Here is a 22,590-nt window from a genome sequence, read left to right on the forward strand (position 1 = left end):
TGCAGAGGAGGCCACGGAGCTGCTGCCAGGGCTGGAGCCCCTCTGCTCTGGAGCCAGCCTGGCACAGCTGGGGCTGTTGAGCTGCACAAGAGAAGCTCCAGGGACACCTCAGAGCCCCTGCCAGGGCCTCCAGGGGCTCCAGCAGAGCTGCCCAGGGACTGGGGACAAGGCCTGCAGGGACAGCAGCCAGGCAATGTCTCCCACTGCCAGAGGGCAGGCACAGATTTTGGGCTCTTGGCAATTAGGAATTGCTGGCTGGGAGGGTGGGCAGGCCCTGGCCCAGGGTGCCCAGAGCAGCTGTGGCTGTCCCTGGATCCCTGGCAGTGTCCAAGGCCAGGCTGGAGCAACCTGGGTTAGTGGGAGGTATCCCAAGTCATGGCAGAGGGGTGAAATGAGAGGATTTTTAAGATCCCCTCCAACCCAAATCATTCTGGGATTCCATTTTATGATTTACTTTACAGAGCAAGGGTGGCATCCCCTAAGCACAGGCCTGCTGGGCAGGTAGGACAGGGGAGCAGTAGCAGCAGACGTCCCCAGTCTGGGATATGGGTGCAGGACCCATCCCACTAATCAGCTCCCTGAAGGGAACTCTCCTTGTGCACCTTCTTGTGCCTGTCCTTCCGTGCCGTGCTGTGCAGGATGCAGGTCCAGCACCTGAGTGAGTCACGGGGCAGCTGATGGCTGAGGGTGGAGGGGAGCTGGAGGTGTGCTGCCTCTAGGGGCCCCTGCCACAGCCTAGCCCGGCAGTCCCTACCCATCATATGACCTTCCCAAGCACCGCATGTGACTGGGCCATGCTGCAAAAGACCAGGCAGAGCACAGGGGAGAGGCTGGAGAGGGGGAGGGCAGCGCAGCTAGAGAGGATTAATAAGCTGGACAGATAGGGAAAGCTTTGAAAGAGGGGGCTTGTGTCAGAGTTGTTGTAATAGCAAAGAGGGAAGTAGCTGGATGACTGGAAAACAGCCGTGGAGCAAGATGGGAAGGAGGGATGACCTCAGAGGTGACATTTGGGATCCAAGCTGTTTGCGTCTTGTGGACAGGAAGACACTGCAATCGTCAGAGATGGAGGGATCAGAAACTTGGGAAGAATTTCTGACCATAAGAATTGTAAGGAATGACCACAAAAGCCATGCACTGAGATGAAAAATGCAGATGCTGCAAAAATTGCTATGGACATGAAGTTTAGATGTTCAGGGCTGCTGCTTCTCGCTGTGCCATGAATAGAAAGCTGTCTGCTGGCTGAAATTTTGGCACGGGTTGTGTTAATAGGCATCATGCAAGCTCATCTCCCAGCTCTGAGCAGAACTCTGCAAAGCCGGGTCCTGTTGGTAAGGATGCTCCTGTCCCAGGTCCCTGCATGCTTTGTCTGCCAGCAGGGAGGTGGAGAAGCCCCTGAAAGAGAAAAGAGAGTTTGGTTGGAGTTTATCAGCTGACCCAGAGGAGCTCCTGAGCAGGGCAGCTGCAAAAACGGCCAACAGACTTACAGAATCATGGCATCATTTAAGGGTGGAAAATATCTCTTAGGTGATTGAGTCCAACTGCCAGCCCAGCACTGCCACATTAATAATCACAACTGTAACAGAGGAGAGGAGGAGGAGGAGGAGGAAGAGGATTCTTTGATCCATTTTGTTTAGGAGATGCAGTGCAACAAAGGGAGTTTGAGGCTCTGCTTCACAGTACAGGGCACACTCAGCTTTAGAAATGTTGACAGGATTCAAAGATCAAGAGAAGCTGAGGCTGGAAAGGGCCAGAGGAGCTTCCCAGAGCAACCCCCCTGCAGCTCAAGGCAGAGTCAGCCAGAGCTGGTTGCCCAGGATATTGTCCCTAGCCCACCTGCTTCAGGGTTCAACCATTCTCTTTTGTTTAAACAGAATTCCCCATAGTTAAATTTGTGACTAAATTGTGGTCAATATCCCTGATTCCAGGGATAATTTAGGTTTCATTAATCAAAAGCACATTTAAAGCAGTACTTACTGGTTATAAGCTGGACAGGTTAGGGCAAATATAAACCCAGGAATTAATTTATCCCAGGAAGTGTTTGTGATCAGGCAGTTACATGATGCCTTTATTCACTCATCATGGAGATTGTCCATTCCTGGCCATTAAAGTGAGGAACAAGCAGTCATAGACCTCCACAACCTGCGTAAATGGGTTTGCTGTCAAAAACTGCACTGAATAAACACACACTTTAGCTACAAGGTTATTTAATCACACAGGAGGTTTGTTTTACCACTGATTCTGTCCTAGCTGGGTGTGTAGGGGGTGGATGAATCCATAGCTCTGGACAACATGCCAAAAAAGTTTAGTATTAAGACTACATCACCGATTGCTGTGCTTTGTTTTTTTCCTTGTTTTGACTATGATCCTGGCAGGCAGGTCACCAGCAGTGTGGGGAAGGTGCTGTGGCTACTGCGTCACGTTCCAGCAGTGGTGATGGCGAGCACAGATATTCAGCTGTCCTGACACTGAGCTCCCCAGCTCTTTCCTCACCCCTGCTCTAGGTACAGCATACACACGACAAAAATTATTTAAACAGGATGTGCAGCTACTCTCTCCTTGTAAAGAATTGCCTGTGTTTTAGGAGGACCCTTAGGGAATCAAAAACATTTAAGTTGTTCACATGTTTTAGATGATACACTTAGGATGAGTTATATATGTATGTACAGATATATGCTCATAAATATATGCATATAAATAACTTACCTCCTTAAGTAAGATGCTCCCTATGGAAGAATCTCTTCTTGAAAGTCACAGGGTGGAGTGGTGACATAATTGAGCTCTCCAAGTGACCAAGACAGAATTACTGATGCAGAACAAATCTCTGATGAAGGTCAGTCCATTTTTGGAGGTGCATTTCCCCACTTTCCATGGAGTGACAGGACATGGGGATGGCTTCTCACTGCCAGAGAGCAGGGATAGACAGGATATTGGGAGGGAATTGCTGGCTGTGAGGGTGGGGGGGCCCTGGCACAGACAGGATATTGGGAAGGAGTTGCTGGCTGGGACAGTGGTGAGGCCCTGGCACAGGGTGCCCAGAGCAGCTGTGGCTGCCCCTGGATCCCTGGCAGTGCCCAAGGCCAGGCTGGATGGGGCTTTGGAGCAACCAGGAACAGTGGAAGGTGTCCCTGCCCATGGCAGGGGGTGGGAATGGATCTTTCAAGTCTCTTGCAACCCAAACCATTCCATGATTCTGCAATTCTAGGATCTTGCTCCTGTGTCTCATTGACTGGATCAGTAGATTTCGAGATGTTTGTGGAAAGCCCTTTAGCTAGAGAACTTGCCTACCATGTGTCCAAGTGCTGCTGTGTTGTTGACTGTGGGAGGAAAAGGCAAACAGTGGGGGTGAGCTGTGCCTCTGGAAGAGCCAAGCATCTGGGACAAGGAGGGCAGGAGACTGTAGGCTGGTCAGCAGAGAGGATTTCACAGAAGGAAATACAGCCGGCTGTCTGATGGTTGAAAATCCTCAGTGTTTGCAGCATTCAAGCTGGTTTCAATTTAAAATGTCTTTGTCTTCAAGATTTTCTGCTTAAACATTAGGACAAGGAACTATTTGTGTGCAATTTCATGAATGACAGTTTAATATCCCCACATAACCCTTGGACTCCAAAAGCTGGGTCTCTAAGAGAAATGCCAAGATATCTTACAAAAAGATTTGAGGAATTGGCTTCCATTCCAGTGCAAAGAACAGGTCAGGCCCTCTCCTGTAGAAGAGCAGATACAGAATGTGTTTTAGTGAGCCAGAGCTAAGCTTGGTCAGTCAGCCCCAGTGTTTCTCTGTGTTGCAGGGGTTCAGCACAGCCCACAGCACAGAGAAAACATAACTCCAGCCAGTCTTGGAGCTGTCCCTCTGGTCAGGAGGGATGAGGACTGTCAGGGACATTGGCTAATTGTCACATTTGGCTCCCAGTAGCACTGATAAGGCTGCTTGCTCCCTCACAGCTAAAGACACAAAAGGACTTGCATGATGCAACACTCCAGTACCTGAACACTCCCCACTGCCTGCTAGGCCTTTCCATGGCAGGATGAGGGATACAGCCACGTTCCAACCCCAGGAGCACAGCCACAGGAGAGAATCATGGGATCAATGAAAGGTTTGGGTTGGAAGGGACTTTAAAGCTCATCCAGCTTCACCCCTGCTATGGACAAGGACACCTTCCACTATTGCAGGTTGGTCCAAGCTCCATCCAACCTGGCCTTGGACACTCCCAGGGCTGGGGTATCCACAGCTGCTCTGGGAAACCTGTGCCAGGGCTTCCCAACCCTCACAGCCAAGAATTCCTTCCCATCTATCCCCCATCACAGGGGGAAGCCATTCCCTGTGTCCTGTCTCTCCAGCCCTTGCCCCAAGTCCCTCTGCAGCTCTCCTGGAGCCCCTTAGATGGCTTTGCTGGGAGCCTTCTCTTGTGCAGGTGGACACCTCCAGCTCTCCCAGCCTGGCTCCAGAGCAGAGGAGATGGCAGAAGCCTCTGCTGCCACTGTGATCCACCCTCCACAGGAGGATGTTCCCAGCAGAAGCTGCCAGAGCACAAAGCAGAGGCTCTGCTCAGGTCCAGGCACAGCTGGGTGTTTGCTGTCCATCCCTGCTGGGACACACCCAGGTCCCCCTGGGTGTGCACAGCACAGGCACCAGGGCTGGGCAGGATGGACAGGGGAGCAAGAGGGATGGCAGCAGCGGAGCCTGAGGGAAAGTCCTGTGGATTTGTGGATTTGAGGTTCCCGTACAATTAGCAGGCACCTGCTTCCAATACAGGAGTTTTCAAGAATACAGTTTTGGATTCACCTGCCTGAATTTTCTGCTTAGTATCTGAAAGCTCTTTTGGAGTTAACTCAGTTAACCCAAATATCCCAGGCAGGTGGTGCAGTGGGGGAAAAATGTGGTGAAATCCCAACTAGGGCACAAGCTCAGCTGCCTCAGCCCTGATCCCAGCACCAGGAATGTGCTAGGCTGCCCACAAGAGCTCTTGTCAAGCTCCCAACAAAGCTGAAAACATCTCAGGGAAAGGGTCACAGCCCCAAGGCTGCCAGAGCTCCAGGAGCATTTGGACAATGCTCACAGGGATGCACAGGTTGGGATTTTTGGGGTGTCTGTGTAGGGCCAGCAGTTGGACCCCATGACCCTGGCGAGCCTTTTCCAGCTCGGGACATTCCGTGATTCTGTGCTAACCTTCCATCACTGCAAACCCTTATAAGCTGAGCAAAACAGTTCCACCTGTGGGGAAACTGAAAATGTGTTTATTTAGGGTTTGATTGATGAACACAGGTGATAATCTCCATCATGTGTCAAGTACTTGTGTTTCACACCTCTCCTCCAGCTTTCCTTGAACATCTCCTCGCTTTTGTGCACTGCTGCCACAGAAGCAGCTGTGTGTAAAGGTGCTTCTCACATAAAGAAAACAGAGGAAGGTGCAGAGGGAAGGGCAGAAAGGATGAAGAAGAGTTGCATTCAGGTGTGTTCAGAGAGGGGATTCCCACGGTGTGGTGGGTAAGGCTGTGGGAGTGTTTGAGGATCCCAGCTTAAGCCAGTTTTAATTTATTGTACCTGAAAACTTAGTGCTACATACTGTTCCCCACAGAAGCTGTGGCCTGGATCCCTGGAAGTGCCCAGGGCCAGGCTGGATGGGGCTTGGAGCAACTTGGGACAGTGGAAGGTGTCCCTGCCCATGACAGGGTGTGGGATGAGATGACCTTTAAGGTTCCTTCCAAATAATTCTGTGATTCTACAGATACTATTCAGAAATAATATCTGCCCACACCCCAGCATGTTTCAGGCTTTGAGATCAGTGCTTGAAAGTTGCTTGGAGACTTTGCAGAGAGCTTCCCCAAAACCAAAGAAAAAGGCACATTTTAAGGCAGGTAAATGGAGAGCTGCAGAAACAACTAGAGCTCTTATGGTTTTTAGCCAGGTAAATATTTGTGATAGCTCAAATATTTTCCTCTTCCCATTTGGGTAAAGTCCTAGCTGCAGAACTTTGGGGCTTTTTAGCCCTAAACAAGAGATCCAAAACCAACCTCCTGTTCATAGGATTTAGATGGACAGCAAGTTCTTCCTCTGTTTATTTCTAAACTCAGAGTTAAACCCAGACTCTCATGCTGGGGAGGTGCCTGCACACCAGATTACTGCCATCTCAGGAATATGTCTCTTTTTTCCCTCCATTCTGTCATTTTTTTCTCAATGACACTTTTGCTGCACCACTTTCAGGAAATATTTTGCTTTTATTGAGCTGCTTCCCAAGCAGTTCTAGTTGCAAATGCTGCCTCAAATGGGAAGGAAAAATCTTTTATTTCAATGAGTCAGTCTGTGATTATTTTATAATGGTGCAGTAAATACCAGTTGAGGTTTATAAATATGAATTTGAATTAATCTCTTCGCTCTGGTCTCGGGGACACCTCTGTGAGCGATGTGCTGCTTTATTCCCATCCTGAGCTGCCATCTAATGGTGAACACGGTGGTGGCTGTTGGGATGAAAGTTAGACCCTGTTATCTTAAAGGCCTTTTCCAAACGTAATAATTCTGTGCTCTCAGGTGGGGGTCGGGTTCTGCTCCCTGAAGGGACAAGGGACAGCACAAGAGGAAATGGCCTCAGGTTATGCCAGGGGAGGCTCAGGTTGAACATCAGGAGGAATTTGTTCCTGGAAAGGACTTGGAAGGGGCTGCCCAGGTAGGTGTTGGAGTCCCCAACCCTGGAGGTGTCCAAGGAATGCCTGGACGTGGCACTGAGTGCTCTGGGCTGGTGACACGGTGGAGATCAGGGAAAGCTGGGACTTGATTATCTGAGAAGTCTTTTCCAATCTGAATGATCCTGACTGAATGAACCACAGAATATCCTGAGCTGGAAAGTACCCACAAGGGCCATCGAATCCAGTTCCTCAACAATCCCACCCTGAGCATCCCTGGCAGTGCTGCCCAAAGGCTCCTGGAGCTCTGGCAGCCTCGGGGCCGTGCCCATTCCCTGGGGAGCCTGGGCAGTGCCAGCACCCTATGGGGAAGAGCCTTTTCCTGATATCCAACCTAAACCTCCTGGAACAGCTCCAGCTGTCCCTGGGTCCTGTCAGTGATCACCAGAGAGAAGAAATCAATTCCTGACCTTTCTCTTCCCTCACGAGGAAGTTATAACTGCGATAAATCTCCCCTCCCTCCAGCTGAACAGACCAGGTGCCCTCAGCTGCCGCTCACACGGTTTCCGCTCAAGGCCCTTCACCATTTCCGTAGCCATCCTTCTGGCGCTAACAGTTCAATGTCTTTCTTATATTGCAGTGACCAACTCTGCTCACAGCGTTCAAGGTGCTCAGCGCGGATCGGCGCGGGGCAATCCCCTCCCTTGGGAGGGTGGTGGTGCTGTGCCAGAGGCACGCTGATCTCCCTGCTAAAAGCACCAGCACTACGAGCTGAGGGTGAATAACGCGGTGTGTTTCCCCACGGCAGCGCGAATACCGCGATGTCTTTCCCCAGAGCAGGCTTTATTCACAGGCTCGGCGAAGGACCCGCTCCGGGCGCGCATCTCCCTCACAGCGAAACCCGCCCCCATCTTGGGGGCGGAGCGCTCCCTGGGACCGTCCCCCCGCCGGAAATCTCGCGAGACGCGCGCGCGCTGGCGGCGCGCCCCGCCTTTCCTCTTCCTCTGCGGCCGCCGCCCCGAGGTGAGCAGCCATGGTCGGCCCGGCCCCGCGCCAGCCGCCGCCATCCGCCCCCATCCCGCCCCATCCCGCCCCATCCCCGCCGGCACCGGCGTCCCGGACACCGGGATCGCTACGACATGCCCCGCGCCCGCGGTATTCCCCGGGATGGAGCGCGGGAGGGCGGGCGCGGATGCGGGGAAGGGGCAGGCCTGAGAAAATCCATGGCTGCGATGATGACTTTCTTAGGACACCTTTGGATGTAACTGTGAAAAGAATACGTAATTTCTGAGCAGCTGCGGGGGTAAGGGGAGTAGTCCGGGTCCTGTGTGCTAGTGTTAGAGATTTATTATGTTTCAATTGGTGTTTTTCAGCTGAGCTCTCAAGATGGTGCGCTACTCCCTGGATCCGGAGAACCCGACGAAATGTGAGTTGCTGTTTTAGGAGAGTTCGTGTGGGATTTCCCGGAAGCCAGTGAGGTTTTGATTCTAAAACTTGGTCTTTTTTCTCTCTTGTAGCATGCAAGTCCCGGGGATCTAACCTGCGTGTGCATTTCAAGGTAAGGAGTGTGTGATTAGCAGCAATCGTAAATTTATTTTTTGTTTTAAGTAGTTTTTGCTAGTTTTTCTTGTTAGTTTTTAAAAGAAGCCCAGAATGGCTTGGATTGAAAGCGATTGTAAGGATAATCTCTTTCCACCTCTGCTGTGGTTAGGGACTCAGCTCCCGTCCAGCCTGGCCCTGGAAACTTCCAGGGATGCAGGGGCAGCCACAGCTTCTCTGGGCACCCTGTGCTAGGGCCTCCTCGCCCTCAGGAATTTCTTCCCAATATTCCTCTTTTTAAGGAAGTGTCTTTTACTCTTTAATCACTAAAGAACTGCTGTCAGCTGCTTGTAATGGTCTCCATCCACAAAAAATTAAAGAGTCTAGATTCTAGAATTGTCCTTGTCTAATTCAGTTAACAAAATACAGCAGCAAAACAGTTGGAGTAAATTTATCAGACGCTGGGCTAGTGTTTGGTGTGAAATTGTCTAATTTCTCCTACTCTTTTTGGTTCTGTGCTGTTTGGCACTAGGAACTCAGTTCATCTGGAAAAGGCTTAGGTGCAGAGAACAACTCAGAAGTGTTATTTAATCATGAAACTAGAACTTAGCAGATCATTTTCTGCTTAGTGTAATACGAAGTTTTAACTTTGGTTTTCTTTTTTTTTATTAGGAATAGGTAGGATTATACTTAAAGCTGGCTTACACAATCAGTAAATGCTGTCTAAAAGACCGATCTTTTATCCTTAATTTTTCTTTCTGAGCCTTTTCTTCTCTTATGATTCTTTTAGAGAAAACAACATTGTTAACAATTGCCCCAGTGTTTCTTCATCGGTTCCTCTGAGGTGCTGTATTTGAGGTTTTAGTGAGAATTTATCCATCCGAATCTTACCTTGTTAGATTAGTGGCCAAACAGGAGCCATGAATAGTATAGGTACCAAAATTATAATTTTATTGAGACTTACATATTTCCTAAAAAAAAAAAAAAAAGAAAAAAAAGTATGCTGGAAACACAAATTTAGTAGTGGCAGTCATACCAGGGGTTAGAAAAGTGGTAACAGAGTAAAAAAATGTTAATTATTAATTATTTTTCAGTCTTAGACTTAGGTATTCTTTAGTGAGTGGACGGAATTGTATCCAGGGAGGGCAGAGGCAGGGTTGAGCTCGTGCTGTCTCCTGTAAGGATTTGTTCGAAGGATCTTTTCTGTGCCCTGTGTTGGCAGAACACCCGAGAGACGGCGCAGGCCATCAAGGGCATGCACATCCGCAAGGCCACCAAGTACCTGAAGGATGTCACCCTGAAGAAGCAGTGTGTCCCCTTCCGGCGCTACAACGGCGGCGTCGGGAGGTGCGCCCAGGTGAGCTCCTGGGAACCCCGGCAGGGAGACTTTGGCCCTGGGTGCTTAACACAGAAAGGTGATGGGGACGGGGTGTGGGTGTAGTCTGTCATTGCTGGTGGAAAATCTGCATTAAAACATGGAATCACAGGGTGGTTTGGGTTGGAAGGGCCCCCAGAGCTCATCTCACTCCAGTTCCCTGGACAGGGACATCTTCCACCAGATCATGTTGCTCAAGAGGGAGGAAAGGCTATTAATTCCAGAGGATGCATCTCCGTGGAGTGTCAGCATCTAGTTGGCAGCATTAAGTCAAGGGATTAAATTTTGTGGGGTTTGGTCTACAGCAAAATAAAGTAGATGATAATCCATTCTAATCTATATCCATAAGATGCAGGGTCCTCAGCACAGGAAGGATAGTGACATGCTGGAGCCAGTGCACAGGAGGCCACGGAGCTGCTGCCAGGGCTGGAGCCCCTCTGCTCTGGAGCCAGCCTGGCACAGCTGGGGCTGTTGAGCTGCACAAGAGAAGCTCCAGGGACACCTCAGAGCCCCTGCCAGGGCCTCCAGGGGCTCCGGGAGAGCTGCACAGGGACTGGGGACAAGGCCTGCAGGGACAGCACCCAGGCAATGGCTCCCACTGCCAGAGGGCAGGCACAGATTTTGGGCTCTTGGCAATTAGGAATTGCTGGCTGGGAGGGTGGGCAGGCCCTGGCCCAGGGTGCCCAGAGCAGCTGTGGCTGCCCCTGGATCCCTGGCAGTGTCCCAGGCCAGGCTGGATGGGGCTTGGAGCAGCCTGGGACAGTGGAAGGTGTCCCTGCCCATGGCGAGGGGTGACACCGAATAAACTTCAGGGTCTCCTTGAGCCCAAACCATTCTGTGATAATGGCAAGTTAAAGGTGTGTAGAAGGTAACTGGAATGGACCAGGTCAAAAGCAGACTCCCATTGTTTGCTCTCTCATTCCAGGCCAAGCAATGGGGCTGGACACAGGGCCGCTGGCCCAAGAAGAGCGCAGAGTTCTTGCTGCACATGCTGAAGAATGCGGAGAGCAATGCTGAGCTCAAGGTGGGTGTTACTGAGCACAAAGCAGTGGTGTCAGGCCCTCTCTCAGCATCCCTGGCCTGGGTGTCACTGACCTGGAGAGCCACTTGCCACCTGCTTCATCCGCAATACTTAATTGTAGGGAGGGTTTGGTGTGGCTCCCTGTTAAAGCAGGCTATGTGTGTTCCTCAAGGTAAATGGCAGCAGCAGTTTTTCACAGGGGAAATCTAAATTTAAAAATTTAACAAAACGGCTGTTCAGATATCTCAAAATCTGTGAAATTAAAACATGTGAAATCACTAGCTGACTTGGTCAGTTGCTATCTTTGTTATAGGCTTAATCTGGTAGCTTTGCAGGCAGTGTTGGAGTAGTACCTTTGAGTAACCATGAAATAACCATAGACAATGAGCCATCAGCACAATTTTAAATTATTTGTGATGTGTGAGGGCTGGACTTTGTCATTTTAGATGATGCTTGCTTGGTAAGTCCTCATCTCCATGACACTGCCAAGCTCAGCGGTTCCATTGGCAGATCCTTGGAAAACCCTCAGCTCCATGATACCACCAATTTGGCTGTATCAGTGGTGAATCCTTGGAACACCCTGAGCTCCATGGCACCACCAAGCCTGGCTGTTTCATTCACCAGCAGCAGTTCTTGCTGCAGAAATGAATTATTTAAAGATGAAAGTGGCTCACAGATTTTCTTCCATGCCAGGGTCTGGATGTGGACTCCCTGGTGATCGAGCACATCCAGGTGAACAAGGCTCCCAAGATGCGCCGGCGCACGTACCGGGCACACGGCAGGATCAATCCCTACATGAGCTCCCCGTGCCACATTGAGATGATCCTCACGGAGAAGGAGCAGATCGTGCCCAAGCCGGAGGAGGAAGTTGCCCAAAAGAAAAAGGTACCAGGTGTTGTGTGCTCTGTGTCGTGTGCTCTGTTCCTGTGATGCTGTCAGGACAGCCGAGGGTCTGGCAGAGAGGGGTTGCTGTGATGACAATCTTAGGACACCTTTGGAATGCCCATGAAAAAAATCAGTTCTTTCTGAGCAACCCCATTTTTTAATTTCCAACTCAAGTATTTAAAAGCCCTGAGAACCATGTTTTAATTGCGCGGAGGGTTGGTTCTTTCCTGCCTCAAAGCAGCTACAGCATTATGTGTGTGAACCCTGGGTGTGTGCAATAAAATAAGTTTAGTTTAGAACCTGCAAGCAATGTAGTGTAGTGCTTGTAGGGATTCCTGTTCATGTGCAGGTGTGATGATTGTATCATTTGTGGGGGAATTCCTAATTAACAATTCCTAATAGTTTGCAGCACTTCTAAAAGATAACTTTGAGATGTTTTGGGAAGTCTAATTTCACTGTTCTTTTTGTGTGTTTGCTTCCCAGATCTCCCAGAAGAAGCTGAAGAAGCAAAAGCTAATGGCTCGGGAATAAATCTGCCTGGACAGATGTATATAAATAAAATCTTTTAAAATTTGGATCGATTATGTTGCTCTGCTACAAGTTCTGACCTTGCGCTGAGTGTTGCTGTGGGTCAGGGGCAGTGAATTTTACAGAATCATGGAGTGGTGTGGCTGGGAAGGGACCTTAGAGCCCATCCAGTGCCACCCCTGCCATGTGCAGGGACACCTTCCACTATCCCAGGCTGCTCCAAGCCCCATCCAGCCTGGCCTGGGACACTGCCAGGGATCCAGGGGCAGCCACAGCTGCTCTGGGCACCCTGGGCCAGGGCCTGCCCACCTTCCCAGCCAGCAATTCCTTCCCAATATCGGCCCTCCAAGCCGGGCCGCGTGTTCCCGCCGGCTGCCGGGCCATCCCACAGTTCCCCCCTTCCCAAGTCCGGGATAATCAGGAATCGGGGCCGCGTCCGCGTCCCTGTCTGCGCGGGTGGGGCGTGGCCTGGTGTGTCACGTGATGCGCGCTGCCGCCGGTCATTGGCCGGAAGCACCGCCCCGGAAGCGCGGGGCCGTTCCGGTGCGGGCGCAGGTGGGTGCGGAGGACCGGGAGCACCGGGAGCCGGGAATGATCCCTTCCCCACACCCCGCCCCGCACGGCCCACGGCCGCCGTGCCACGCCGCTGGCCGGGGGCTCACGGGCTGCACCGGCCCCAACCGCCCCCGGAGAGCAGAACGGCAACGCCTGACATCAGGCAGCCTCCCGGGCTCCTCATCCTTTATGGAAAACGGGGAAAACACGGCGGGTTTGCCCCTGTGGTGTTTTCCGGGCGCTGGGAACAAAGCCGTGCCGTGCCGTGCCGAGGTTTGCCCGTCAGTGAGCGCGTTCCGTGCCGGGGGCTCACCGAGGGCAGCGGCACCGCCCGCCGCAGGACATCACCCGCCCGGCCACCCCCTCACTCCTCTTTTCTCCTTTTTTGTTATTTTCCTTGCTAACCAGCTGGCGAAGCGTCACCAGGTCACCGGAGGAATTCGTCAGGACGGTGTTCCACGCTGATCCCAGGGATCGCTGGTGCATCAGGCGGAGGTAGGGATGATTTTTTGGGCAGGAATTTTTTAGACACGAAGCGGCTGCAGAGGCAGCACAACAGGGGCTGTGTTTCCGTGGGACAGGACACAGGGAATGGTTCCCAGTGCCAGAGGGCAGGCACAGATTTTTGGGCTCTTGGGAATTAGGAATTGCTGGCTGGGAGGGTGGGCAGGCCCTGGCCCAGGGTGCCCAGAGCAGCTGTGGCTGCCCCTGGATCCCTGGCAGTGTCCCAGGCCAGGCTGGATGGGGCTTGGAGCAGCCTGGGACAGTGGGAGGTGTCCCTGCCCATGGCAGGGAATAGAAGGAAATGATTTTGAAGCTGTCTTGTGACCCAAATAATTCCGTAATTCTGTAATGATTCTACAGCCTGAGGTGTTCCCTCCAGGCATGTTCTTCAGCTGCTGGATGAATCCACATTTCGCTGCAAATTTAATACTTAGGAAGTTGTGGTGGAGTATCTGAAAATACAGTATCTGAAATATCTGAAATAAAGTATCTGAAAATATATTTTTTAGTAAGTTGAAAGGGTTACCTCATTTGTGTTGTCTCAATGTAAGATTCCTCTCAGACCTCAGAAAGTAGATTTAAAGTGTATTTGAAGCAGCCAGAGCAGTCAACTGGAAATTGATGCTCTCCTTTTCCACAGGGCTAAAAATCCTCAGGATAACATAAAATAAAAAGCAAAACTGGTCCCTCGTGAGGTGTGCACATCTGCCTTTTCATTCTCCATCTTGGAAAGCTTTTGTTTTGCTTCTTGGTGTGAGAATTGAGATGTCAGCAGCCTAGAGAGGGGGACTGTGAAGGGCAAAGTTGTGTGGCAGCAGAGTGTGTCTAATATATTGCTGTCAGCAGTGGCAGGGACAGGTCCAGCCCTAATTAACTGCTTCCTCTCCCAGATGGACCTCTCTGCCTCCTTGCTTTGCTTTTCTTATTTTTTTTTTTTTAGCATAGACCCCAAGGTGCAAATTTTGATGCCTTGTGGGTTTCAGAGAGAGGTCATGGTTCATTTTCCAACAGTTAATTGTATGGGGTTGGTGTGGGATCAAGTGAGAGCAGCAGGAAGACAGTAACCCATATGCTAGTTCTCTCAAATCCTGATTGGAATTTTTTCTCCTTTTCCACTATCCTGCCCTTCAGTGATAGCAACCCATTGGATGGATTTGCTTTCTGCTGCTTAGTTTCTCCTTAAATAAAAATGGGTTGAGCAAAACAAACCCTTTAGACTCATAATATAGTGGGAACTGGGCTAATACTGGCAGCTTGCTGCTTAAACTGTTTTTGTGTGGCTTAAGCAAAAACTCTTATTTCCTGAATTTGTTTTCCTTATTTGCATCTGTAGGACTGATTAATAATAGCAAATTGGTTTGTTTCTTTTTGTTAAAATGGCAAGAATGTTCCCTTTGTTGGAGACTTTATAACGTTGGAACACACAACACTTTTGAAGCTTTAGCAGCTGCTTAATAATTACAGAATAATTACGTTTGAATATGAAATATGGATTTTATTTTCTTTGTAAATACTGTTTTCTCAGGTTGTGGCATACAAATGCTCCCACCTAAGCTGTTTTCCCCCCTACCCCCACCATCTCTGTCCCAGCGCAGGAGGGAGCCATGGTGTGCATTCCCTGCATCGTGATCCCTGTTCTCCTCTGGGTCTACAAGAAGTTTGTGGAGCCCTACATCTACCCCATGATTGCCCCCTTCATCAAGCGTGTCTGGCCCAAGAAAGCTGTGCAGGAGCCACCAGGCACCAAGCAGGGGCCAGGAGGCAGCACTGGGGACCCTCGGGGACCTGCGGCTGCCAAGAGAGACCAGGAGGACGGATCTGGAAGCCATAAAGTAAGATTAATTCACCCAGCTAAGCAGCGAAGCGCCGGGATGAGCCACCTAGTGGTAGCTCGGGAGGGTGAACAGTTGGGTGTGCTGACAGATATTTTGGTGGCTACTTTCTTGGGAACAGCAATTACCACTGCTGTGCCATCTAGGAATTGGTGCTTCAAGATGCAGTTAGTATAATAGTTGAGTCTTCTGGTCTTGGAGGAATTGTGCCTGTATCCTGAAACAGCTTAATTAATTATTATTTTTTTTAACAGCTGGCTGTTCTTTCAAAGATAAAAGTCAAATATTTGGCAAATCACCAGCAGAAATTAAAAACAGCCTCTCTCTTCAGCCAGCTCTGCCACTTGTAATGGGGGAGAACGCTTAGTGCATATAAATTATGCTTTTATTATTTATCTTCTGTCACAATGCAAAGACTCATAAATGTTGTCGCTGCTCTCATTCCTCCCTTCCCCCTGAAACAATAATTATTTGTAAATCTACACAGACACCACCACTTTTTGTTCTTGCTCCATATTTCTCCATTTATCTTTGCTGGCCTTGCTTCTAAAAGCCATTTTTGTCACCAGCTGTTCCTGTTTTAGATGTAAAGTTCTAATTTGACATCTCATTAATGACACTGTTTTTTGTTTGCAGTTGGAAAGCAATGGCATTGCAAATGGAAGTCCTGCAAAGGGATCTGCTGCAGTATATGACAAGAAAACAGCTTGAGGGAGTTAATTCCTAAGGATTTTATTCCCTCGTGTACAGTATGAACTGCTGATATTCCTCTCAATTTGAGACTTTTTTGTTTGCACATTTTAGCTGAATAAAAAACTTAATTGCTTGCAGGAGAGTCTCTTTTGCCACTAAAATGACAGCTGTTTGTTTATTTAAAATATTTGAAAGCTGATGTTCTTGTATTTTTCTCGCTGGAACTACTTTTCATCTGCCAGCTGTTTGGTGTGATTAGAGTTTAGGTTAAATAATGTAAGAATAAATCTGTTTATGAAAGGCAAATGTATCTTAGCATCTTGATGTCACTAAGTGCTAGTGCAGTACTTGAGGCTTTCACCTTAAAGGCTTTTTCTGTTCCTGGTGAAGAACTGTGGACTACATTGTGACAACAAAAGCTCATAATTTATGAAGAATTTAGATTTTTCATGTGAAATCTATGGATGAGCTAGAGGAGTTGTGCTGCATACAAAATTTGCTTAGCTTACTAAAAGCAGAAAGTCTTGATGTGATACTTTCCTTAATTATTTTCCTTGAAATATTATGCCTTTTTTTTTTCCTGAGGCATGATGAAAGAGAATGTTGCTTTATGTTCTGTTGTAGTGATTTATAATGGCGCAGTTCTGGCTTTAAAAAGAAAACTCAACATCCAACTAAAACCTCTTTACCATGCTTGTGGAATTTTCATTATAATAAACTGGGATTTTACTTAAAAATAAGTCGCTTCATGCAATTATTGCACAGAATCGCAGAATTCTTAGTGTTCAGAGCTATAAGCACTTGAAGTGGTGACAAAATCTTTGAAAACCTGTAGACAGGCCCCAGGCAGAAGGAGGCCCTGAAATAACTGAATTTGTGATAAAGTGAACTGGGCAAACTTTGCCTCTTCCTGGCAAGATGGATTCTGCTGCTGTCTTGCATCCCAGCTGTGAAGGGTTTTAAGTGTCCTGTGCTTAGTAAGGAATGAAAGTGGTAATTCCTGCTTTTTCCTGTATACCACACCAGAGAGCTCTTTAAAAGATTCAAAACTAAACCAGCAGTTCTGGATTCCAGCAGTTTTGAACTGTTCTTTATGATTTAGTTTCCCTAAAATCCTCTCTCAGTCAGGCCTAAAAATGCACTTTTTGTACAGGCAGTCCCTGACCTGTCACTATGGTCCAGTGTTATTCTTGCGACTGTGATTTCTCTCAGCAGTTAATTAATTACTCTGGTGTCTAATTTTGCCTGGTGCCCTTGGTGAGGTGCCTCGTTTCCTGCCAGTGCCTGGTTTGGTCAGACCTGGTGTGAATGGCTCTGCAGTGTTCACAGATCCTGTACCCCTGCAGCCACAGCCATGACTTTGCAATGAGCTCAGGCACAGACACCTCCGTGTCAGACCTTGATTAATGCTGTTTCTCTTCCTTAATGAGCGACTCGGTTTGGACCTGAGTTTGGAATCGCTGTTTAATCAGCTGTTACCTCATCCTTGGAACATTACCCCCCATCGGATCAGTGTATTGCATCTTCCTCCTAGATCACTGAATCCCAGGATCATTTAGGTTGGAAAAGACCACTGAGTCCCCCTGTGACCGTTCCCCACCTCTGCTCAGCCCAGAGCACTGAGTGGCACATCCAGTCATTCCATGGACACCTCCAGGATGAGAACTCCAACACCTCTCTGGGCAGCCCCTTCTAATTCCTGACCTCCTTTTCCATGGGGAAATTCCTGCTGGTGTCCAACCTGAGCCTGCCCTGGCCCAGCCTGAGGCCGTTCCCTCTGCTCCTGTCCCTGTTCCCTGGAGCACAGCCCGACCCCCCCGGCTGTCCCCTCCTGTCAGGAGCTGTGCAGAGCCACAAGGGCCCCCCTGAGCCTCCTTTGCTCCAGGCTCAGCCCCTGCCCAGCTCCCTCAGCCTCTCCTGGGGCTCCAGCCCCTGCCCAGCTCCGTTCCCTGCCCTGGACACGCTCCAGCCCCTCAGGGTCTCTCTTGTCCTGAGGGCCCAGAGCTGTCCCCAGCACTGGAGGTGCCTCAGTCATGCCCAGTGCAATCTGCAGCTCTTCAGCTAAACAAGAATACATGTTCTGACATCCTGAGCATTGCTGAAGGGATTGTCCCTTCCATGCTGTTTTAATATGCTGGGCATCTTATAAACAGGCCATAGTTTTAGAGTATATCCACCTCTAAACAGCTGGGAACACAACAAAAAGTCGTGTTTTAATTTGTAAATTTATTCAGACAATTTAATTTGTAAATGTATTCAGACAATTTATAAAGTCTGCATAATTTTTGTTTAGTTATTTAGGATATTATTACAGAAGAAAATGCATTGAAAAATAACAGAGAAAATAAAGTGTATAGTAGATTACGCTGCAGCACCAGGCTTCCAGCTGTCTGCCAGCACCATATTTAAACACCAGGCCTTCTGCAAAAGCTGCAAAAAGGAAAACAGGCAGATAATGCAAGTAAGATTACACATTTATGGTCTCTGGAATGGTGTTCCACTGCTTTTATTAGCTGCAGTTATAGCTAAAGGGAGCAATCTACATCACAAAACTTTCTGTGTGAGGCACTTCACTGGAAGCCCTGTCAGGAGATTTGTGTTATAACTCTTCTGCCCCTATTCTTTTTCAAGAATAGGTCAATAATCCTGTTGTGTTGTGAATAGCTAAATGAAAATCGAGTGAAAGCAAAGGCCCAGGTTTGGGCTGGAGTGCATGAGATCATCTGCCGGGACGCAAAGGACTGCACAAAGCCTTCTTTAAGAAGAAGAAGCAGGCAGAAATTAAGGAAATCCTTATGTGACAGAATAATATTGATTGAGTGAGTTGAATTTAACTGAGAAAATTCCCACGTGCTTGTTACTTGCTAAAAACAAGATTTACAAAAGGTTTAGGCACCTGATGGTGGCACGTGGACTTCTACCAGAATTCCCTAGACCAAGTAGCAGCTCCATTTACACTGAAGACTTTTAGAAAATTTCAGAGTTGGCATCTTTAGGGGACCAATGTACTGCAAATCTAGTCCCAAGTTCTTCAGCATTAAACCTGTCTGGCTTTGCTTAAATACTATTGAGGAAAGATCAATAAATCAATATTTGAAAAAACATCATTCAAATCAACTAATTTCAAGTTTTCTTAATAAGAAGGTCTTAATGGTACCTTCTGTATGTTGGTTTTCACATTTGCTGGATGCCAAGAAGTTAGAAAAACGCATTTAAAAAAATACAAATATATGCCAAAAATTCTTAAATAAAAAGAATTAATTTTATGTTGCTGATTATTTTGATGGCCTGATCCTGACAGGAAAGAAAATTTTGGCATGTTAGACTGCACATGATCAGCTGCTGAGAATGTCTAAACTGAAAATAAATTCTGATCTAATGACAGTAGCACATTATGCTGTTATTGCCCAGATGGAGCAATCATGTCCCAGCTGAATTTTGGGAGCTGTTCGACAGACTGCAGAGGTTCAGTCCTCAGGGGCATTCCTTCATGATTTCTGTGCAAAGGAGAACATTATTGCTGAAAGAACAGTGGCTGCAGAATTTGCAGGTGAAGAAAATGAAGAGAAATTTAATTTACACTTAGGTTAACTAAAATCTCCTTCAGTGAGAAATGACTGTTTCATTAAATTGCCTAAGACTTGAAAGAAGGGATTATCTTTGTGTAGTCTTCTGATTGTTAGAGCAATGCTTGCTGAACTAAATCATATTTTGGTTGTAACAGACTGCCAATATTCCTGTTTTCAGTGAACCTGGCTGCAGTAATTTAATTGAAAAGCTCTAGAAGGCCATGTTTGCCATGATCATTTTGCATTAGAAATGCTTTTAGGTAATAGTGCTGTATCTTTATTTCACTGTTGTTTTAGAATCACTGAATGGTTTGGGTTGGATGGGGCCTTAAATCTCATCCTGTCACATCCTCAGGACATCTTCCACTATCCCTGGTTGCTCCAAGCCCTGCCCAACCTGTCCTTGGGATGACAGTGAAACACAAATTGACATGTTGTGAGTAGATGTGTTTATAACCCACAGTGCTTGTTTTTGGCATGGGGGTTGCTCTACAAAACCTTTACATTTTGTCACACAGCGTTTGCACAGCTGTGCTGTTGACCAGGCCGCAGCTCTGTGGGCGCAGCCATTCCCACCCAGCGCTGTGTGAGCACGGGCTGAGCCCCAGAGCTGTAACGTGGCAGTGTTTGCTCAGGGTTACACCCACGGTGCTGTTTGCAGACCTGCTGCTGGCATGCACAGCCCAGGGACAGGGATGGGGAACAGCCCGGACGGGGATTTGCTGTCACGCACCACATGGAATGTGGGAATAAACTCAGGACTACACTGGGAAGTTCCCCTTTTAATGAGCCAATGGGTACCTTGGAACCTGCTACTGATGGCACAAACCCCACTTTGGAGGTTGCTCTTGGAGAAACAACGATTTAAAGCAGCACGAAGGCAGGACAGGGCCTGGTAAATCCTCCCACCTTCAGACATTCACTGTTGGATTCACTGGTCTTACCTCATGTCCCACTGAAAATGTGGGACAGGTGCAGAGTAGAGAATCAGAATGAATCACAGAAGGGTTTGGGTTGGAAGGGACCTCAAAGCTCTTCCAGCGCCACTCCCTGCCATGGGCAGGGACACCTTCCACTGTGCCAGGCTGCTCCAAGCCCCATCCAGCCTGGCCCTGGGACACTGCCAGGGATCCAGGGGCAGCCACAGCTGCTCTGGGCACCCTGGGCCAGGGCCTGCCCACCCTCCCAGCCAGCAATTCCTAATTGCCAAGAGCCCAAAATCTGTGCCTGCCCTCTGGCAGTGGGAGCCATTGCCTGGGTGCTGTCCCTGCAGGCCTTGTCCCCAGTCCCTGGGCAGCTCTGCTGGAGCCCCTGGAGGCCCTGGCAGGGGCTCTGAGGTGTCCCTGGAGCTTCTCTTGTGCAGCTCAACAGCCCCAGCTGTGCCAGGCTGGCTCCAGAGCAGAGGGGCTCCAGCCCTGGCAGCAGCTCCGTGGCCTCCTCTGCACTGGCTGCAGCAGCTCCAGCTCCTGGTGCTGTTGGAGCCAGGGCTGGGGCAGCTCTGCAGGTGGGCTCTCACCTGAGCCCAGAGGCAGAGGGGCAGGATCCCCCCTGCCCTGCTGCCCACGCGGGGGGATCACCCAGGCTGACACGGGAGGTGTCATGGCCGCCCCTCCCGTCACGAACTACAACTCCCGTGATGCCCCGCGGCCCGCCCCGCGCCGGCCTTGCGCACGCGCAGTGGGGCAGCGCCGGCGACGTGGAGGCGGGCGGGGACCGTGAGGGGCCGTGAGGGGACCCGGGAGCGGCGCGGGCCGAGGCACCCCCGTACCGACCCCGCCACCGACCTCGGGCCCAGGGCACGGACGGTAAGCGCGCCCTCGGCGGTGCCTTCGAAGGGCATGGGCGACGGGTGAACCCAGCGGCTGCCGGCTCCGAAGGGGGCCCCCGAGATCCCCCGGTTGCCCCGACGTCACCGTCCCCGCGTGGCGCGGGCCTGTGTCGCGATAGACGGAGGGATGCCTTGCGTAATTCGACACCGGCGCTGAGGAGAGTTGCCGGGGCACCGGCATCCGCCGTGTCCCCGCCCGGGCTGGGGCATCTCCCGGGATCCCTCACAGGGTTCCTGGGTTGTACCTGTGTCCCTTCGGGATCCAGGAACCAATCCCGCGCTGGGTCCCCTGGATGTCCTTGTGTCCCTTAGGGATCCAGGGATTTCTGCCAGGGTTCCCAGAATGTGCCTGTGTCCCTTTACCCAGATCATGAGTGTTCCCTTACAGGGATCCTGTGATCCCTCGGGGTCCCTGGGATGTCCCTGTGTCCCTTTAAATGCGCCCAGGACTGAAAAGCCAGAGATTTATACCTGTTTTTTTCTTGTGTGCTCTTAATGATATTTATTGTTCATGGCTAGATGATAAATTGATTTATTTTCCGTCCTGTTCTTGATGGAGTCTTTTCATTCCTCTGCAGGATCTCAGATCTCCTGGGGCTCACTCTGCCTCCTCACTCCTACCACACTGTTTTTATACTTATGAATGATAATATATATCAAAAGTGAGGCATACTTTAGTTTAAAATTGAACTGGTATCTCACCTGAGCTGCCGGGCTTTGCATTACCTCATATGCCTTCATGCCAAGCACTGTTTGTTTATTTATTTATTTATTCTTTTTAATCTGTGCTGGGAGTTTGTGGGGCCGTAATCTAATTTTTTCCCTTGCCTGTGCTGAGGGATAATGTGCTGGGCTGCATTTTTAATCATTGTAGGTGTTTGCAGAAATAAGGAAGTTGTTGATATTTCCATCACGGGTCACTTTTGGAGGGCAGGGGGGTGGAAGGAGGCTCCCAGGTGGTTGGGTCCCGTGTCCCAATGCAGGGTTGTGTAATCCCACATTGTGTCAATTCCCAACTGAAAAACGTTCTGGGTGCTCCAGCTGGGCCGACTAGAAAATTGCCATTTCTCCTTGGATTGCCAGGAGTTTGGGAGGCCTCCTGCTGTCATTTCCATGGGCTGTTTTCTCTTTCTACTGCTGCTGCATCAGCAGAGGCCCGTGGACAGCCCGGGGAATGATGGACCCAGCTCAGCACCGTCACCTGGCTGGAGCATCCCTCAGCTCCTCCTCTTACAGTCCCGTGCTGATGTTTTGCTAGCAGAGCTTCTAATCCCTCATATTTCCTGCTGAATCAATAAAAAAAGTACTTGTAGCACATTACTGCTAAACTCAGATGGATCTGGTGCTTCCTTCCAGTGATTTTATCCGATTAAAAGGAAGATTTGGAGATCATAGAATACCAGACTGGTTTAGGTGGGAAAGAACATTAAGGATCATCCTGTTCCACCCCTGCCATGGGCAGGGACACCTTCCACTGTCCCAGGCTGCTCCAAGCCCCATCCAGCCTGGCCTTGGACACTGCCAGGGATCCAGGGACAGCCACAGCTGCTCTGGGCACCCTGGGCCAGGGCCTGCCCACCCTCCCAGCCAGCAACTCCTAATTCCCAGTATCTAATCCAAACCTGCCCTCTGGCATTTTCTGACAT

The 22,590-nt window shown here is 49.6% G+C and overlaps 3 protein-coding genes and 2 non-coding genes across 13 annotated transcripts in view; all 5 read left to right on the forward strand.

Annotated features, from left to right (window-relative positions):
* Nucleotides 1-7,600: 7,600 nt before the first annotated feature.
* Nucleotides 7,601-12,010, forward strand: RPL17 (ribosomal protein L17). Its single transcript, XM_066569089.1, has 7 exons — nt 7,601-7,638; nt 7,989-8,041; nt 8,133-8,173; nt 9,377-9,511; nt 10,455-10,553; nt 11,244-11,435; nt 11,919-12,010. The coding sequence occupies exons 2-7, from the start codon at nt 8,002-8,004 to the stop codon at nt 11,964-11,966; spliced, it is 555 nt and encodes a 184-aa protein (XP_066425186.1). The 5' UTR covers nt 7,601-7,638; nt 7,989-8,001; the 3' UTR covers nt 11,967-12,010.
* Nucleotides 7,843-7,911, forward strand: LOC136569465 (small nucleolar RNA SNORD58). The gene has a single exon (XR_010785358.1). It is a non-coding gene; the product is annotated as a small nucleolar RNA SNORD58 (small nucleolar RNA).
* On the forward strand, nt 11,517-11,584 carry LOC136569464 (small nucleolar RNA SNORD58). Its single transcript, XR_010785357.1, has one exon. It is a non-coding gene; the product is annotated as a small nucleolar RNA SNORD58 (small nucleolar RNA).
* Nucleotides 12,011-12,473: 463 nt separating the features above from the next.
* CZH18orf32 (chromosome Z C18orf32 homolog) lies at nt 12,474-16,287 on the forward strand. Of its 3 annotated transcripts, none has more exons than XM_066569041.1 (4): nt 12,474-12,518; nt 12,927-13,013; nt 14,618-14,854; nt 15,491-16,287. In XM_066569041.1, the coding sequence occupies exons 3-4, from the start codon at nt 14,627-14,629 to the stop codon at nt 15,563-15,565; spliced, it is 303 nt and encodes a 100-aa protein (XP_066425138.1). In that variant the 5' UTR covers nt 12,474-12,518; nt 12,927-13,013; nt 14,618-14,626; the 3' UTR covers nt 15,566-16,287. The 3 variants fall into 3 exon arrangements, with proteins under 3 accessions (XP_066425138.1, XP_066425139.1, XP_066425140.1); XM_066569042.1 differs by having other exon boundaries at nt 12,480-12,518; nt 14,613-14,854; XM_066569043.1 differs by lacking the exon at nt 12,474-12,518 and adding an exon at nt 12,533-12,791 and having other exon boundaries at nt 14,613-14,854.
* A 4,532-nt stretch (nt 16,288-20,819) lies between these two features.
* DYM (dymeclin) overlaps nt 20,820-22,590 on the forward strand; it is a 210,578-nt gene continuing 208,807 nt past the window's right edge. For all 7 annotated transcript variants that reach the window (XM_066569260.1, XM_066569261.1, XM_066569265.1 and 4 more), the window contains exon 1: nt 20,820-20,921. The gene's annotated coding sequence lies outside the window, so the exon portion shown is untranslated. The remainder of the gene's footprint in view (nt 20,922-22,590) is intronic.

The sequence above is a fragment of the Molothrus aeneus genome, chromosome Z (assembly GCF_037042795.1).
Source record: "Molothrus aeneus isolate 106 chromosome Z, BPBGC_Maene_1.0, whole genome shotgun sequence".
In the NCBI taxonomy this organism is placed as follows: Eukaryota; Metazoa; Chordata; class Aves; order Passeriformes; family Icteridae; genus Molothrus; species Molothrus aeneus.